At 40.1% G+C, this 17,891-nt stretch overlaps 1 protein-coding gene across 3 annotated transcripts in view; it reads right to left on the bottom strand.

The window, feature by feature from the left end:
* Positions 1–320: 320 nt before the first annotated feature.
* Positions 321–17,891, bottom strand: part of ARHGEF9 (Cdc42 guanine nucleotide exchange factor 9) — a 127,662-nt gene continuing 110,091 nt past the window's right edge. For 2 of the 3 annotated variants that reach the window (XM_045847473.1, XM_045847475.1), the window contains exons 10-11: positions 3,367–3,526; positions 321–2,646 (exon numbers count right to left, since the gene is read on the bottom strand). In XM_045847473.1, the coding sequence (XP_045703429.1) occupies positions 2,613–2,646; positions 3,367–3,526 (194 nt within the window). In that variant the 3' untranslated portion in view covers positions 321–2,612. Of the gene's footprint in view, positions 2,647–3,366; positions 3,527–7,300; positions 7,499–17,891 lie in introns of those variants that run through there. The other variant, XM_045847474.1, reaches the window with a different exon arrangement.

Raw genomic sequence — 17,891 nt, 5'->3', positions numbered from 1 at the left:
AGGTGACCTGCAGGGCAGTCCCGTCCATCAAGACACTTGAAGTGCCCCTAGTTGCAGGATCAAATCTGGTTCTAGTGACCAACTGTTCCAGAAAGAACATGGACGGCCCCAGGCCCATGGAGTACCTGGCAGTGGTGTGGCAGCGCTAATGGGCCAACGCTAGGTTGAGGTAAGCTGCCCTCCACCAGGTAACTTTCCTTTACTTTACACTTGGTAACACACACACACACACACACACACACACACACACACACACACACAAATAGCACAAGAGCTATGCCCGGAGGTGTCTTTTTACTTCTTTTATTGAACTCCATAAATATTTTCATAAGGCTTTGTGTCATTACAACATCATATTTTTGTTGTTAAACAGTTTTAAACACACAACTTTGACACTTGTTTGACAGGGTCAAACAGTCAGGGAGAAGAAACAAAATAAACTGGCAAATGCAGAGCAGCGGGGGTAATCAACATCGCTGTTGCCCGTCCATCCACCCCAGCCCACCCCAGCCCCAGAGCACTAAAAGATCACTATTTGGCTTTACACTAGAATTGTTAGAACTCTCTTGTTGCTGTCCTTAGAAATCCATTACAGATATACACAGAAAGAGAAGGGGAGAGAGGGAGAGGGACAGAGGAGTTGGAATTCTGTGTTAGGACCACCCCACAGCAGGGCCCACAGAACACATCAGCAAAGCCTTTAGAAGAGCAAATCCAGGCCTCATTGAGCTGAGGGAAAGGGAGCCCAGGGCCATGCAGAAATGAAGATTTACACAGTTCTTGGGGATAGCACTGCTGTCAGGACACAGGATAGGCTGGGAGTGTGAGCCCAGATGGGGGGGGGGTCCCCATGGGGCTGCTGGCCGCTGGTTTGATTTGCTGCCATAGGCTGGGGGAACACTACAACCAAGGACGAACTGATGCTGTGTTGTTTTCACAAGTGATTGGCATCTGGCGAGGCCAGTGGGTTGAGTGGATGAAAGATGGACGGATGAGGGGTGGGTGCTGATATCCCTGATCCTGTAGCTCTGGGTACAGGCCCAAGGGAGCACGGGGACAAGGGAGGTTGCCCAAGAGATGCTGGAGGTCCATGGACTTGTCTAAGCCTCCCCTCTTCGTGGGCTCTAAGACCCTGGTGAAAGACATCAAGGCCAAGGCTAGTAGAGAGGAATGGCAAGTAGGAAAGAATATAAGTTCAAGGGAGGCCTGCCCAGCCACTGACACATATTCTTCTTGCCAGAGAGGTCTTTCTGCCTTAGGCACTGCGTACCCGGTTCCTTGCCAAGGGGGCTTAAGAAGCTAGGTCATGTGCAAAACAGTGGTGGCCGGTCCCGAGCCCCGACCCTCTGCCCAGCTCAAGGTTATCCTTGGCTTGCTCCAAAAGTCTGCTCTGGGTGTGGTGGAATGGAAGCTGCAACAGCTTGTAATTTGATGCCCGCAGAGAAAAAATCCCCAGGCCTGGGTGAGGAAACACAGAGCGGCAATCAAGCCAGCTACACTGAGGGCCCCAGGTAGCCATGGCTGGTGCTCATTAAGCCGAGGTCCTTTCATGATGAAGCCTTCCATGGGGTTCCGGAAAGACTCACAATGTCTGGATTCCTCACTAGAGTGGTGCTCCAGAGCAAAGTCAATCCTCACTCCTCTGTCCTCCATTCTTCTTGCTGTTCAAGGTCTATCCACCCAATGGGCCATGTGGGGGAGGAGAAGCAAATACTCTTGCACCCACAGGAAACTCTTTGTGGGAGAAGTTAGTCTGACTCAAGCGTAAATTCTGCCAAAAGGGAGCCTAAGTATAGGATCACTGTTTCAGATCCTTTCTCCAGAGGGAAAAGTCTCCCTGGGGTCCTTGCTTACTTGCTTCAAATGTCTTGAGATGGGAGAATGTTGGAAACAGGGCCTTCTTCAAGTGCCAGAAGTGCTTTAACTATGTCAATACCAGCAATCCTCCTGTGCCAGGAGAGCAGGAGAAAGAAGAAAGACAGGAAGAGGGCAAGGGCCATGGAAGATTGTCCATGCAATCTGCTAACAATGGGGGAAGTCGCAAATCACTTGGATGGTAAGAACTGCACGTACGCATCCCGGGCCAAGGCTGTCTCTTTCCACACCCATCCCTGTGCTTCCCTGTAAGAGGTGACTGGCGGCCTTGGATCTTGTCCAGGTCAATAATCTAAAGGCGGCTGATAACCTCGGTCAGGTAGGGTAGACTCTGTCCTTACCCCTTCGTAGACACCTATCAATGTTGCCTAAACAATCTGCAGATGGAAACAGGGACGGCCGGGCTTTCGGACCAACTGCAGAGGGGAGCCCTGTCTTAAACCTACTTGGTCCAGGAGGCGGTTGGATTCCTCCCTTGGGAGGCAGAGAGACTCAGCCTTGTCTGCTTCTGGTTCAGATCTTTTAGGTTAGGAGAGGGACAGGCTTAGAAGGAAAACCATACCCAAAGCATCTGGAAGAAGAGCAGAATTTGCCAAAGTCCATGCCAGATACAAAACTGGCATGACTCAGCAGCGCTGCATCATGGGAAACCCCAGTGCTAGGAGAAGAAACGGCCCAGATGCAGAATGGTCCCTGAACAGATGTCCTCTCCAGCATCATGATAGTCTGACACTCCCTCACTTCTGTTTGGTTTCGATCCCTCTACAACACCTACAACACAGTGAAAGCAATAGAAATACTGAGCGGTATGTCACAGGCACGATGGAGCACATCCAGACTCGCACGACTGAGAACAGAAGATGCAGGGCTGCAGAAACATTCGCAGATAGATGGTCAGCTGGTAAGAGAGGAGAAAGGAGACCCTCCCTTCACCTAGTAAAAAGTAAAAGGGAAAAAAAAATGCCAAACTCCCAAACCCCACCACATGAAAGTAAATTCAAAAGTCATCAGCATCGAGATCAGGAAAGGGAAAAACTGATACAAACACATCTATGGTTTCATGACAAGTCAGTGGAGCACTCACAGGAGAGCCAAGAGATTATCTCAACAAGAGAAGGAACAAATAGAAGTGTCCATTTCTGAAAGTAAAGGGGAAGGGGACAGAGTAAGAACAACGAAAAAAACTTTTAAGAAGGGATCACATGTTTGGAAGTCATTGGTACCTCTTCCTACCAGCTATGGATTTCACTTCCCAAAAACAACAGAAAACGTTTTTGGTCCTTGTATGCGTGTGTGTATGTGTGTGTGTGTGTCTGTATACACTCAAGGGTTGCTGTGTGTGTATATGCCCATATATATATATGTATATATATATATATAAATTTCAACAGTGCTTCTCCGAAAAAAGGTCCATCTATAAATATAATTTTATTTACTTTATTTTAAAATTATCTGCCTCCCTGTAGGTATTATTTTTTGAAGGGGGTTAACCTGCTGAAGTTTTGCCAGAATGGTGACTGGCTGCGCTTGGGTTCGGTGAACTCAAAGACCTGCGACTGAGCGATGCCATCGGGGACGAGGTACTGGCCCTGGTTTAATGGGTCCTGCGGTGGTGGGTAGGAAGGAGGAACTGAGCGGGCAGAGTTGACACCTAGAGCAGATGAAAGATAAAAGGGAAAGGGTGTAAGTTAAGTAGAAAGGGGCTTCTCAAACTCCCCAGTGACCACTGTGGGCAGACGATGCGAAGCAGTCTATTTTTAGAGCATGGACTGGAACTGATAATCACCAAGGGCAGACTTACGTTCCCTAAAAGATTTTGGAATGGCGCAGTGATCACTGCAACGACACACGCTTTCCCATCTACACGGCATCACTGAGAAACTCAGGGTGTTGCTATTGGTCAGTTTACAGATGAGCACACTGAGGCCGGGAGGAAAATGTCATACCCTCAGGTCGCAAGGCGAGGGCTAGAACTCACATTCTTTGACTTCTCAGTTCAGAACTCTGTCCCAGAGACCATAATCCATTCTGCAGGGCCTAGTGCTGCAAATAACCCCACAATATCCATTTAATGCCAAACAACATTTTTCCCTCTTCTACTTCCCCTGAAAGAGTCAAAAGAGCCTCATTAAAAACTACTGACTTCAGCCCTCACTGGCGTGGCTCAGTTGGTTGGCCATCATCACACAGGGAGAAAGGTTGCTAGTTCGAATCCCAGTGAGGACACATGCCTGGGTTGCAGGTTGGGTCTCTGCTTAGGGTGTGTATGAGAGGCAGCCCATTGATGTTTGTCTCTCACATAGATGTTTCCCTCCCTCTCCTTCTGCCTCCCTTCCCCTGTCTCTAAGAATAAATAAAGTCTTAAAAAAAAAAAAAACTAGTGACTTGAAGGTAGGTCTTTGAGGGAGGGAAATGCTTTTCTAAAAGCTAAGGAGCAAGTGATCTAACCTCCTACGCCAGGTCGAGTAATGAAACTATTTAATAGGGAAGTGATATTGGTAGTTGAGGGAGAACACAGACTCACCACCAGAAAATACGATTCATGGAACACAGGAAAGACTTGGAATATGTTTGTGACCTTTCAAAGGGAATGACGCAATCATCTCTCAACTTCCCTTACGAGGGTTGGCAACCATCAAGGCAAAAATCCAATGAATGGAGAATTCTGGGAACCAGGGGGCCTAATATTAATGTTTAGTCTTCATCTATATTCAGAACAGAATAGGCTGAGATACACAGCATATGACTAAGAATGCAAGGGAGACCTCTCTGCTGCTCCCATGTACCTTCCTCATCTGGGGCCTTGTCTGAAATGTCAACATTGCAGCTTCTGTCTTTGCCTTTGTTTGATGACTGGGTCCCATGACGCTGGAAGTGGTATCTTATCAGGCCACCATCAGCTATTGGCACTTCAGTGGGAAGGAACTGGTTCTTTCCTGTTGGGTTGGCCAAAAAGTCCATGTTTTTTTTTGTTTGTTTTGTTTTTATTTTTCATAAAATAAAAGACACATTTTTCATTTATGCCAGTAACTTTATTGACTTGGATATTTTGAGTATGTCAGCTGTCTCCCATGTGGTAGAACGTTGATTGCTCTCAATGAATGTCTCGATTTGATCACTGTCAACTTCAACTGGTCTCCCTGACTACGAAGCATCGTCTAGCAAGAAATTTCCAGCACGAAACTTCGCAAACGAGTTTTGACATGTTTAATCAGTCACAGCACCTTCTCTAAATACTGCACTAATCATTTTTTGGTTTTACTTGTGTTTGTACCTTTTCTGAAATAATAAAGCATGTAATATGCCAAAAATGTTGCTTATTTTCTTCTATCTTCAATATGAAAATGACTACACAAAAATTCACCAATTTTGATTTTTTTTTAATGCACTCTGGTATGACAGCTGTCACAACGCAATCTAACAAAATTATTTTGAATGAAGTTAAAGACAACTAAGTACTACTACTGGAGCCATTGTATGGGGGGAAAAAAAAAACCCTTTTTGGCCAACCCAATAAAAGATGGTATTTTTTGTTTTGTTTTTGTTCTTATTTTTGCTTTCCAGTTTCATTGAGACATAAGTGATAGATAACATTGTGTAAGTTTGAGGTGCAAAATGCGATATCTGATACACATGTATTGTGAAATGATTACCACAATAAGGTTAGCTTGCACATCCATCACCTCACACAATCATCATGTAAAAAGTTCTCTTGTAGCAACTCTCAGGTACACAGTAAGTATTGTTAACTGTAGTCATCATAGTGTACATTATAGCCCCTGGCAACCACCAATCTAATTCCCGTTTCTATACATTTGTCTTTCACAGATTCCAAATATGAGTGACATCATGTAGCATTTTTGCTTTACTGTCTGACTTTATTTCACATAGAATAATGCCCTCCAAGTCCAAATGTTTCCATAAATGGCAGGATTTCTTTCCTTTTATGGGTGAATAATATTCCATTGCGTACATGTGTGCATGTGTGTGTATATATATGCACGCATGTACTACATTTATTGGATCCAGCCCTCCGCTGGAGGACACATACGTTATTTCCATGTGTTGGCTATTGTGGATAATGCTGCGATGCATATACGGGGGTGCGGGATAATCTCTTCAAGTTTCTGATTTCATTTCCTTCCCATATATACTGAGAAGTGGGATTTCTGGGTAACATAACAGGTCTGATTCTAATTTTTAGAAGACCCTCCAAACTGTTTTCACTGTGGCTTACCAATTCACAACCCCACCGCCAGTGAACAGGGGCTCCCTTGGTCCACATCCTTGCCAGCACTCGCTATCCCTTGCCTTTCTGATGACAGCCATTCAAGGGGCCATGAGACAATACCTAACTGCGGTTCCGATTTGCATTTCTCTGTTGATTGCTCATGCTGAGCACCTTTTTATCTATTTGCTGGCCGTCTGTCTGTCTTCTTTTGAAACAAGTCTACTCAGGTCCTGTGTGCACGTGTTCACTGAAATACTGGATCGTGTTTTTCTTTTTGCTACTGAGTTGATGAACTGCCTATATATTTTGAATAGTAATCCCTTATCAGTATATGGGCTGCCAATATTTTCTCCTATTCCGGAGGCTGCCTTTTCACTGTATTGTTTCTTTTGCTGTGCAGAAGCTTTGTATTTGAACGTAGTCCTGTTTGTTTCTTTTTTATTCCGTTCCTTGTGCTTCGAATATCACATTCAAAACCTTGTTGCCAAGACCACCATCCATCAGTATTTTCCCCATGTTTTCCAATAGGCCCAACATTATTGTTAACGGAAGTCCACAGTGTACACTAGGACTGACACTCTGTACTGTTTAGTTCTATGACTTTTCCCAAAACATGATGTCAAGCCTCTGGCATTCTAGTATTTGACCTTGTATTTTTAGGTCAACAGGTTTTTCTTATCGTTGATAATTTGAAGAATTCATTCTATATTTTGGATACGAGACTTTTACCAGATAATGTGTTTTGCAAGTATTTTCTTCCAGTCTCTGTCTTGTGTTTTCATTCTTTTTTTGAAACATATTTTATTGAATTATTGGGATAACATTTGGTCACAAAACCATACAAGTTTCAAATATATAACTCAACAAAACATCATCTACACACTGCATCATGCGCCTATCAACTAAAGCAAAGTCTCTGTCCCCATTTATCCCCCTTTCCCGCCTACACCTACCCCCTTTACCTTCCCCTCTGACTGTTCAATCACAAGACTGTTGTTTCTCTGTGTGTGTCTGTCCAGAAAAAGTCCAGTCATTGTCAATAAAGTGAGAACGGTTCACACAACATTGATGTAACCTGGCAGCCAAGGAGACTGGACTGGAACGCGCATGTGTGAACAATGATGACTTCACTGTACTAGTCAGTGGGGGCGGTAGACACCATTAAGTGAGCATGTGTACTGTGTAACTGTTGCATTCAAAATGACTGAGCGAGTAGAGCAACGAATCTGCATCAAATTTTGCATTAAGCTTGAATATTCCTCCGCAGAAACTATTCAGATGATTCAGAAGGCTTTGAGGGATGATGCAATGAATGCAGTGCAAATAAAGTGTGGCACAAACGCTTCAAAGATGATCGAGAATCTGCTGAAGGTGATCCATGTTCTGGAAGGCCTGCAACAAGCAGAACACCTGAGAATGTTGAACATGTACAGGCTGCAATCAACAAAGATCGGTGACTGACAGTGCTAGAACTAGAAGCTGATCTGGGGATTTCAAACACTACTGTGTCCAAGATTTTGCTGCAAAATCTTGGCCTGAAATGTGTTATGGCAATATTCGTACCATGACTTCTGCTACCAGAGCAAAAAGAATATCGTGCTGCAGTTGCTAATGACTTAAACCACTACCAATGAACCAGATTTCCTCAAGAAGGTCATAACTTTGAAGGGGACTGAGACGTCACTGTCCTATGTACAATGTTCCTTGTATCTTCAATAAATGCCTCTATTTTTCATAGTACATGGCTGGATACTTTCTGGACAGACTTCAAAAAATATATATATATAAAATCCCTTCACCTTCTTTCATCCAGTCCCTCAAACTCCTCCCCTTCTGAAAGGTGGCAGTCTGTTCCATGTAACCATGCTTCTTTTCCTATTTTGTTCATCAGTTTATTTTATTCATTAGATTCCACATACAAGTGAGATCATATGGTATTTATCTTTCTCTGACTGGCTTATTTCACTGAGCATAATGCTCTCCAGGTCCATCTATGCTGTCACAAAAGGTAAGACTTCCTTCTTTATTAGGACTGAGTAATATTCCATTGTGTAAATGTACCACAGCTTTTTGATCCATTCATTAACTGATGGGCACTTGGGCAGCTTCCAGATGTTGGCTATTGTAAATAATGCTGCAAGGAACATAGGAGTGCATAAATTCTTTGCAATTAGTGTTTTGGGCATCTTTGGATATATTCCCAGAAATGGGATCAGTGGGTTAAAAGGCAGTTCCATTTTTATGATTTGAGAAAACTCCATATTGTTTTCCACAGTGGCTGCACCAGTCTGCATTCCCACCAACAGTGCCCTAGGGTTCCCTTTTCTCCACATCCTTCCCAACACTTGTTGTTTGCTGATTAACTGATGGTAGCCATTCTGGCAGGTGTGAGGTACCATTGCACTGTGGTTTTAATTTGCATTTATCTGATGATAAGTGATGTTGAACACCTTTTGGTATGTCTATGAGCCATCTGTATGTCCTCCTTGGAGAAGTATCTATTCAAATTCTTTGCCTATTTTTAAATTGGGTTGTTTCTCTTCTTGGTGTTGAGTCTCATAAGTTCTTCAAATGTTTTGTAAGTTAACCCCTCATCAGATGTATCATTGGCAGATTATGTTTTCCCGTTCAATAGGTTCCCCTTTTATTTTGTTGATGATATCTTTTGCTGTACAAAATCTTTTTAGTTTGATGTAGTCCCATTTGTTCATTTTCTCCCCTTGCATTAGGAGACATATCATCAAAAATATTGCAACAAGAGATGTCTGAGATTTTACTACCTATGTTTTCTTCTAGGTTTTACAGTTTTACGACTTATATTGAAGTCTTTTATCCATTTTGAGTTTATTCTTGTGTTTGGTGTAAGTTGGTGGTCTAGTTTCACCTTTTTGCATCTATAATATCGGTTCAATTTTCCTAACACTACTCATTGAAGAGACTGTCTTTATACCATTGTATGTTCTTATCTCCTTTGTCAATACTAATTGATCACAAAGGTGTGAGTTTATTCCTGGGCTCTCTGTTGTATATATTAATCTATGTATTTGTTTTTATGCCAGTACTATGCTGTTTTGATTAATATGGTCTTGTAATGTAGTTTGATACCAGGTATTGTGATACCTCTTATTTTGTTCTTCTTTCTCAAGGTTGCTGAGGCTATTTGAGGTCTTTAGTGGTTTCATATCAATTTTTGGAATATTTGTTCTAGATCTTTGAGATACGCCATTGGTATTTTAATAGGAATTGTGTCAAATATGTAGATTGCTTTGTGTAGTATGGACATTTTAAGGACGATAATTTTCCTCATCCATTAACACAGTATATGCTTCCACTTATTTGTATCTTTCTCCATTTCTTTCTTTAGTACCATAATTTTCCAAGTATGGGAGTTTACCTCCTTTGTTAAATTTACTCCTAGGCACCTTTTCTTTTTTCTTTTTTGTTTGGTTGTCATAGTAAATGGTATTGTTATCTTAATTTCTCTTTCTAGTAGTTCATTATTATTGCATAATAATATGCCACTAATTTCTGAATATTAATTTTGTGCCCTGCTGTTCAGCCAAATCATGGTAAATCTAGTCATTTTCTGGTGGACTCTTTAGGGTCTACTATGTACAATATCATATCACTAGAGAATAATGACAGTTTTACATCCTCCTTTCCAATTTGGATGCCTTTTATTTCTTTTTCTTGTCTGATTGCTATAGCTAGGACTTCCAGTACTGTGTTGAGTAAGAGAGGTGAAAGTGCACATCCCTGTCTTGTTCCTGATTTAAAGGGAAATGCTTTTAGATTTTTGCCTATTGAGTATGACGTTGGCTTGGGATTTGTCATTTATGGTGCTTATTATATTGAGGTATGCTCCCTCTATTCCCACTTCCCTGAGAGTTTTTATCATAATGAGTACTGGGTTTTATCAAATGCTTTTTCTATATCTATTGATGCGATCATGTGACTTTTATCTTTCATTTTGTTTATGTGGTGTATCACAATTATTGATTTGTGGATATTGTACCAACCTTGTATTCCTAGAATAAATTCCACTTGATCATGGTGTATGATCATTTTAATATATTGCTGGATCTGATATGCAAATATTTTGTTGCATATTTAAGCATCAATGATCATCAGAGATATTGGCCTTACTTCCTTTGTAATGTCTTTATGCGGTTTTGGAATTAGGATAATGCTGACCTCATATAATGAGCTTTGGGATCCTTTCCTCCTCTTGAATTTTGTGGAACAGTTTGAGAATAGGTGTTAGCTCTTCTTTGGATGTTTACTAAAATTCATCTGTGAAGCCATCTGGCTCAGGACTTTTGTTTGCTGGTAGTTTTTTTTTTATTAATGCTTCAATTTCATTAAGATAATCAGTCCATTTAGATTTTCAGATTCTTCCTGATTCAGTTTTGGAAGACTGTATATTTCTAGTAGTTTATCCATTTCACCCAGATTGTCCAACTATGAAATATAGTTATTCATAGTATTTTCTTACAATCACTTTATTTCTGTGGTGTCTGTTGGTTCTCCTCTTTCATTTCTGATTTAATTTATTTGGATATTTTTTCTTTGTTTCATGATGAGTCAGGTTAATGGTTTGTGAATCTTGTTCATGATTTCAAAGAACAAGTTCTTCAATTCATTGTCATTTAATTCCTCTCTAATCTTTAATTATTCCCTTCTTTCTGCTTTGGGCTTTGTTTCTCATTCTTTTTCTAGTTCTTTTATGTGCAGGGTTAGATTTTGTTTTGAATATTCGTTCTTGATCTATGCCTGTAATGCTATGAATTTCCCTCTCAGGACTGCTTTTGCTGTGTCGCATAGATTTGGGGTTGTTATATGTTCATTTTCACTTGTTCCCAGGTACTTCTGATGTATTCATTGATCTCATTGTTCACCCATTCATTGTTTAATAACATGTTATTAAGCCTCGATGCATTTGAGTGTTTTACAGGTTTTCATTGTAACTGATTTTTAGTTTCATACCATTGTGGTCAAAGAAGATGGTTGATATGATTGCAGTCTTCTTAAATTTACTGAGATTTATTTTGTGTCCTAATATGTGGTCTACCTTTGAGAATATTCCATGTGCACTTGAGAAGAATGTATATTCTACTACTTTGGGATGAAGTGTTCTATAAATATCAATTATGTATAAAGGACCCATGTACAAAGGCAAACGGGGGTAGGATTGAGGGCGGGAAGTGGGAGTGGGTAGGGTGGAGGAGAGTAGTGGTAGGAAAATGGAGACAACTATATTTGAACATGAATAAAAAAAATTTTTTAATCCATCCAGTCTACTGTGTCATTTAAGGTCGCTGTTGCCTTATTGATTTTTTGTCTGGATGATCTATCCACTGATATCAGTGGGATGTCAGAATTGCCCACTATGACTATATCTCTGTTGACCTCACCCTTAAAATCCACCAAGATTTTCTTCATATATTTAGGTGCTCCTGTATTGTGTGCAATATGTTTACAAGTGTTACACCCTCCTGTTGGATTGATCCCTTCCATAATATGTAGTGACCTTTTTTGTGTATTGTTATGGCCTTGGTTTTGAAGTCTATTTTATCAGATATAATTATTGCTACCCCAGCTTTTTTATCTTTCCATCATCATGGAATATTTTTTCCATCCCTTCACTTTCAGTCTGTGTGTATCTTTTGTTCTGAGGTAGGTCTCGTATAGACAGCACATATATGGGTCATGTTTTCTTATCCATTCAGCTACCCTATGTCTTTTGATTAGAATATTTAATATCTTTACATTTAAGGCAATTATTGATACATACTTTTTCTTCTTCTACTTCTTAAAGCAGGCCCCTCAACACTTCTTGTAATATTGGTTTGGTGCTAATTCCTTTAGCATTTTTTTTCTCTGGGAAGCTCTTCATTTCACCATTACTTTTAAATGATGGAAGTCATTTAAAATGATTTAAATGATTATTGCTGGATAGAGTAGTCCTTGCTACATGTCCTTGCTTTTCATCACTTTGAATATTTCATGCCAATCCCTACTGGCCTGAAGTGTTGCTGTTGAGAAATCAGCTGACAGCCTTATGGGAGCTCCCTTGTAAGCAACTAACTGTATTTCTATTGCTGCTTTTAAGATTCTCTCTTTGTCTTTAAACCTTTGCTCTCTTAATTATGATGTGTCTTGTTGTTGGGGTATTAAATTCCCCTACTATTATTATATCATTCTCTACTTCTTCCTTCAGAGCTATTAGTATTTACTTAATATATTTAGGTGCTCCAATGTTGGGAACATATATATTTGTAATTGTTATATTCTCCATGAGTTACCCTTTTATCATTATATATACTGACCTTCTTTGTCTCTTGTGAGAGTTTTTGACTATTTCTCTGATACAAGTATAGCTCCCTTTGCCCTCTTTTGGCTTACTTATGTGAAATATCTTCTTCTATCTCTTCACTTAAGTCTATATGTGTTCCCAAAGATGAACTGATTCTGTTGTAGGCGGTATATAGTTGTGTCTTGTTTTATTTTTTTAGCCATTCACCCACTCTATGTGTGTTGATAGGAGAATTTTATCCACTTACGTTTTAATAGTTAGTGATAGGTGAAGAATTACTATTTCCATCTTAATTAGTTTCTGGCTGTCTTATAGTTTCTTTTTTCCACTCTTCCTCTCTTGCTACCTTCTGTATGGATTGGTGATTTTCCACAGTGTTATGCTTTAATTTACCTCTCTGTTTCTTTTGTGTGTCTACTGTAGGCACTTACTCAGTTGTTACAATGAGGCTATCATAAAACATCTTATAGTTACAACAGTCTAGTTTGCACTGATAATTTAACTTTGACCATATACAAAAATTCTACCTTTTTACTTTACCCCATGTTTTATGTCTTTGACATCACAGCTTATATCTTATTATCTATTACCAAATAATTTACCTATAGTTATTTTTAGCCCTTTCATTCTTTATCATTTATATTAGATTTAAGTATACTACCATATTGTTATTCTGAATTAGACTATATACTTCACTTTTACATGTATGCTTATATTCATATGTTTTCACATTATCGGTTAGTGTTCTTTCATTTCAGCCTGAAACATTCCTGTCAGCATTTTTTGTAATATAATAAGTCTAGTGGTGATGAACTCCTTCACCTTTTTTTGTGCAGGGTTGGTCTGGGAAAGTTTCTTTTATTTCAGAAGGACAACTTTCCTGGGCACAGTATCTTGGGTGGCAGTTTTTTCTTTCATTACTTTGAATATATCATTGCACTCTCTCCTGGACTACTAGGTTTCTGCTGAGAAATCTGATAACAGCCTTACGTGAATTCCCCTGGATGCAAGGATTTTTTTCCTCTTGCAAATTTTTACCTTCTTCCTCTGTCTTTGATTTTAGACAGTTTTATTATAATGTGTCTTGGAGGAGATCACTTTGGGTTGAAATTGTTTGGAAACTAGTAAGCCTCATAAACCTGCCTGGAATTGGGAAAATCTCAGCCATTATTTCTTTAAGTAAGCTTTCTGTCCCTTTCCCCTCCTCTCTTCCACTTCTAGAATGCTAATATTTTATTAATTTATAATTTATATAAATTTAATCGGTATAATTATATTTTTATAATTTATATCATATTATATATAGTTTAAATTTATATATAATTTGATAATTTATATAATTTGGACTATTTCTCTTAATTTTATCCCATAGTTTGCATAGGTTTATTTCACTCTTTTTCATTCTTTTCTATTTATTCTACTCTGATTGTATTTGTAGCCATGCTTACTTCTCTCCTGTCCCTGTCCCCTCAGTTGTCCCCTGATAACCAGTATTCTATCCCCCACTTATAAATTATATTAAAACATTATATAAATGGAGTCACACATTATGCAACCCTTAGTGATTTTCTTTTCTCACTCAGCATTATTCCTTTGAGATTCACCCAGTTTGTTTCATGTACCAATATCTGGCTCCTTTTTACTGATATTCCAAAAGAGTAATATTCCATGGTATGAATGTACCACCGTTTGCTTAATTCTCATCCAATGAGGGACATCTGGGGTTGTTTCCAGTTTGGGTTATTATGAACAAAGCTACCACGAACATTTGTTTAGGGTTTTTTTTTTGTTTTTAAGATTTTTTCTTCATTTATTTTGAGACAGAGGGGAAGGGAAAGAGGGGGAGAGAACATCAATGTGTGGTTGCCTCTTGTGTGCCCCCTGCTGGGGACCTGGTCTGCAACCCAGGCATGTGCCCTGACTAGGAACCGAACCAGTGACCCTTTGGTTCTCAGACTGGTATTCATTCCATTGAGCCACACCAGCCAGGGCTGTTTAGAGGTTTTTATGTGGGAATAAGTTTCCACGTCTCTAGGATAAGTGTCCAAGAGTGTAATTGCTGGGTCATATGGTAGTTATATATTTCATCTCTTAAGAAAGTGCCCAACTTTTTTCCTGACTGGCTGTACCATTTTACCTTCTCACTAGCAAGGTATAAATGACTCAATATTTCTGTATCCTTCAGCATTCAGTGTTGTTATTATTATTTATTTTAGTCTTCCTAATAGATATGTGGTACTAGCTCATTGTGGTTTTAACTTGTATTTCTCCAGTCATTTATGATCAATTTGAACATCTTTTCATGTGTTTAACTGCCATCCATATACTCTGTTCAATGAAATATCTGTTTACCTTTTGTTTATTTTCTAATCTGAACAGGCAGTTTCTTTTATTGTTGAGTTTTGAGAGTTCTTTATATATTTTAAATACTAGTATTTTATCGGACATATGGTTTGCAAATATATCTTTCTAGCCTGTAGCTCAGGGGTGTCACATCAGCCTCGCGGTTGCCTTCAAAAGGCCGAATGTTACTTTAGGCCTGTGTACATGTAACTACTGCTTAACAGTTAAGCGAGAGCTCTGCACTGCCACTGGGTAGAAACAAGGTGCCAGGCAGATAAAACAAGGTGGAGGGCCGGATTGGGCCTGTGGGCCTCGTGTTTGCCACCTGTGCTGTAGCTTGTCTTTTCATCCACTTCACATGGTCCATCACAGAGCACACTTTTCTGTTTTGATGAGGTCTAGAGTTTATCAATTTTTCATTTTGTGGTTCAAGATTTTGTTATCAAGTCTAAGAACTTCTCTGCCTACCCCTAGATCCTAAAAATCATCTCCTATCAATTTTAAAATTTTCTCTTTTTAAATTTGAGTCCATTATCCATTTTGAGTTCGTTTTTATAGTGTGTAAGTTTAATTTTAGGTTTTAAAAATTTTTTTTTCTGCTATGGAAGTTCAGTTGTCTCAGCACCATTTATTGAAAAGGCCATCCGTCCCTCAGTGAATCGCTTTAGCACTCCTGTCAAAATTCAGTTGTGTGAATTTGTGTAGGTCTATTTCTGGGTTCTCTATTCTGTTCTGCTGAGTGGATATATCTATCCCTCTGCCAACACCACACTCTCTTGGTTACTGTACCTACATGATTAGTGTTGAAATCAGGGTAGACTGATGACTCCAACTGTATTCTGCATTTTCAAGATTATTTTTTGTACTTCTAGTGGGCTAATGTGATTTTGGGTTGACCCCAAAACCTCTGGAGATGGGGGCTGTGCTCATGGATCTAGGGAATTTCATGAAGACAGACTGAAATAGTTTGATGGATCAGGAGTTAAGCACAAAGCTCTCAAGAAGTTATGTAGCAATTTGTAAAACCAAGGTAGTGTGAAAGACCAATGTAAAATGAAAAGGCCTTCCTTGGACCTAGGCTCTGTCGGCCAGAGCAGTAGACTGAGCTGATAAAGCCCCACAGCATTACAGGTGGAGTTGAGAAGGGTCACTAGAATAATCAGCTATCCAATTACATTGTGTTAGAGACATCTTAACAACAGTGCTTCCCCATCCCTTTCAGGTAGGGGCCATTGGAACAGTTAAAGAAGCTAATTTTCATTGGTACCCGAAAGAATGCCTTTCCTGCACTTCCCGTGTATATGATATAACTGTTAAATTACTAAATTTGCCAAGTACTTCCTCATGTGTAGTAACTTTGAGTCTCAAAATATATCAGTCACCACAGCCCTGGACCAGGAGTCTTAAAGACTAGAAATAGAAATGAGGGATGAAATTCATAGGAATTCTTGGAGGTTTGGAAATAGATGAGTTTCTTTGAAGTCTTGAGATTGCTATGAAAGGTGGAAAGCTGTTCGGGTGAAGCAGGGTTCAGTCAGGCATTGGGAGAGAAGAGGGAACCTAAACGGGCCAGGCTTGAGACTAGACAGGGTGGGGAAGGAAACTGACACAAAGTCTTGGTATGATTAAACGGGACTGGTTTCTAGTTGCTTGCTTTGTGGAATTTTCCCAAGCTGTAAGGCTTCTCAGTGAAAAGACCAGGCAGTGTCAGATGAGCTTAAGGGAACCCGGGCTGAGGTAAAGGGGCACCATTCCATCAGGAAGGTCAGTGTGGTGAGGACAGTGCAGGAAATTGGAGTGAAAGATGCTCAGGAAGCGAGAGCCTCCTAAAGACAGAGGCAGGCCACTAGGAAAGTAGCTCCTTTGTAGCCTGAGGTTTTTCCACCTGCCTGGGGCTCTTTTCTGCTCATATGTCTGTCTAAAGAAGGGGCTTATTCTCTCGCAGAATTCTCCTATTCATACAGATCACATCTTTACTGACAGTAGCTCCAGATTGCTTTCTAACGCTGTCCCTCACGTTTTCAGCCTGAAGAGGTTAGGAGTGGTTACCTTTAATTTCGTATCTAAAGAGAACCACATTTGCATGATGAGAAAAAGAGCCAATGAGAGCCTCCCAAAGGCAGGAAGCAATAAGCAGTTAAAAGGATGGTCATGTCTAGTTAGAGGGGCTCCAGCTAGGGACACTACTTAATTGGAAATCAGATACGCACAGGCATGTAGCCTCCTCAATGCAAAAGAGTGTCATCAGGAATAATTAAGGGTGCTTTATGTGACTGCTGGAATTTCGGGCGACTTGCATCTGATCAATTTGTGTGGTGATTCACTCTGAATCAGCGCCCACTGAGAAAGCAGAAGGAAGGGCCTGGGCAAAGTGAGGTCTGCCTGAGTCTGCCCACCCCTGGCGACCATGGCAGTGGTTCTCAGGGACGATAGCATTTGTTAACAACTGAGGCGAGACCAAAACAAGTGAACTGTTCTTTCTCTAAATGGAGAATGAACAGAACCCTGGGGTGGAGAGGGGAGAGGTGGGGACTTACAGTCAAGCCGACTTATGTTCAGAGTCACTTCACCCAGAAGATCCTCAGTTTTCTCATCTACAGAATGGGGCTAATAATGCCTACCTTTTTAGGGGTGCTATAAAGATAAAATGGAACAACTTATGTAAAAGGACTGGGATTGAATAGGCCCTCAAGCAAATAGAAGGTGGTTCCTTCCTTTTGTTCACCTAAGCATTTTAATTTTGTCTAGTTCACAAGAATGGGAAAATGGGGTTTCGTTTTATACTCAAATTGATTTTCAAGGTATGTTTCCTTTGTAAGTACTTGATGGTTCACAGAGAAAGAAACAGAATCAATATGTGAATTTTCTTGATTCAGTGTGAAAATCTTTGTTCTGATTTGGAATTCTCGATATGCCATGTGTCCTCAAACCAATGAAAGTGGTGTGCATTTCCCTAGCATATTTATATTTATTAATAAATTCTGCATATTTTTCTATTGTGCACCAGTCTGTAAAGTTTTAGTTAAGTTTAGCTTTTCTCTCTCGTTTATTTAAGCAAAAAGGAAAACAGCTTCCTTTTTTTCCTGTACCCATTGAGCTACCTTTGAACATAACTACCTTAACCCT

Source organism: Phyllostomus hastatus, unplaced genomic scaffold (assembly GCF_019186645.2).
Source record: "Phyllostomus hastatus isolate PE091 unplaced genomic scaffold, TTU_PhHast_1.1 phas_contig_551, whole genome shotgun sequence".
Classification (NCBI taxonomy): Eukaryota; Metazoa; Chordata; class Mammalia; order Chiroptera; family Phyllostomidae; genus Phyllostomus; species Phyllostomus hastatus.
Note: the sequence above shows the minus strand (reverse complement) of the source record. Positions and strands in the feature narration are given on the sequence as shown.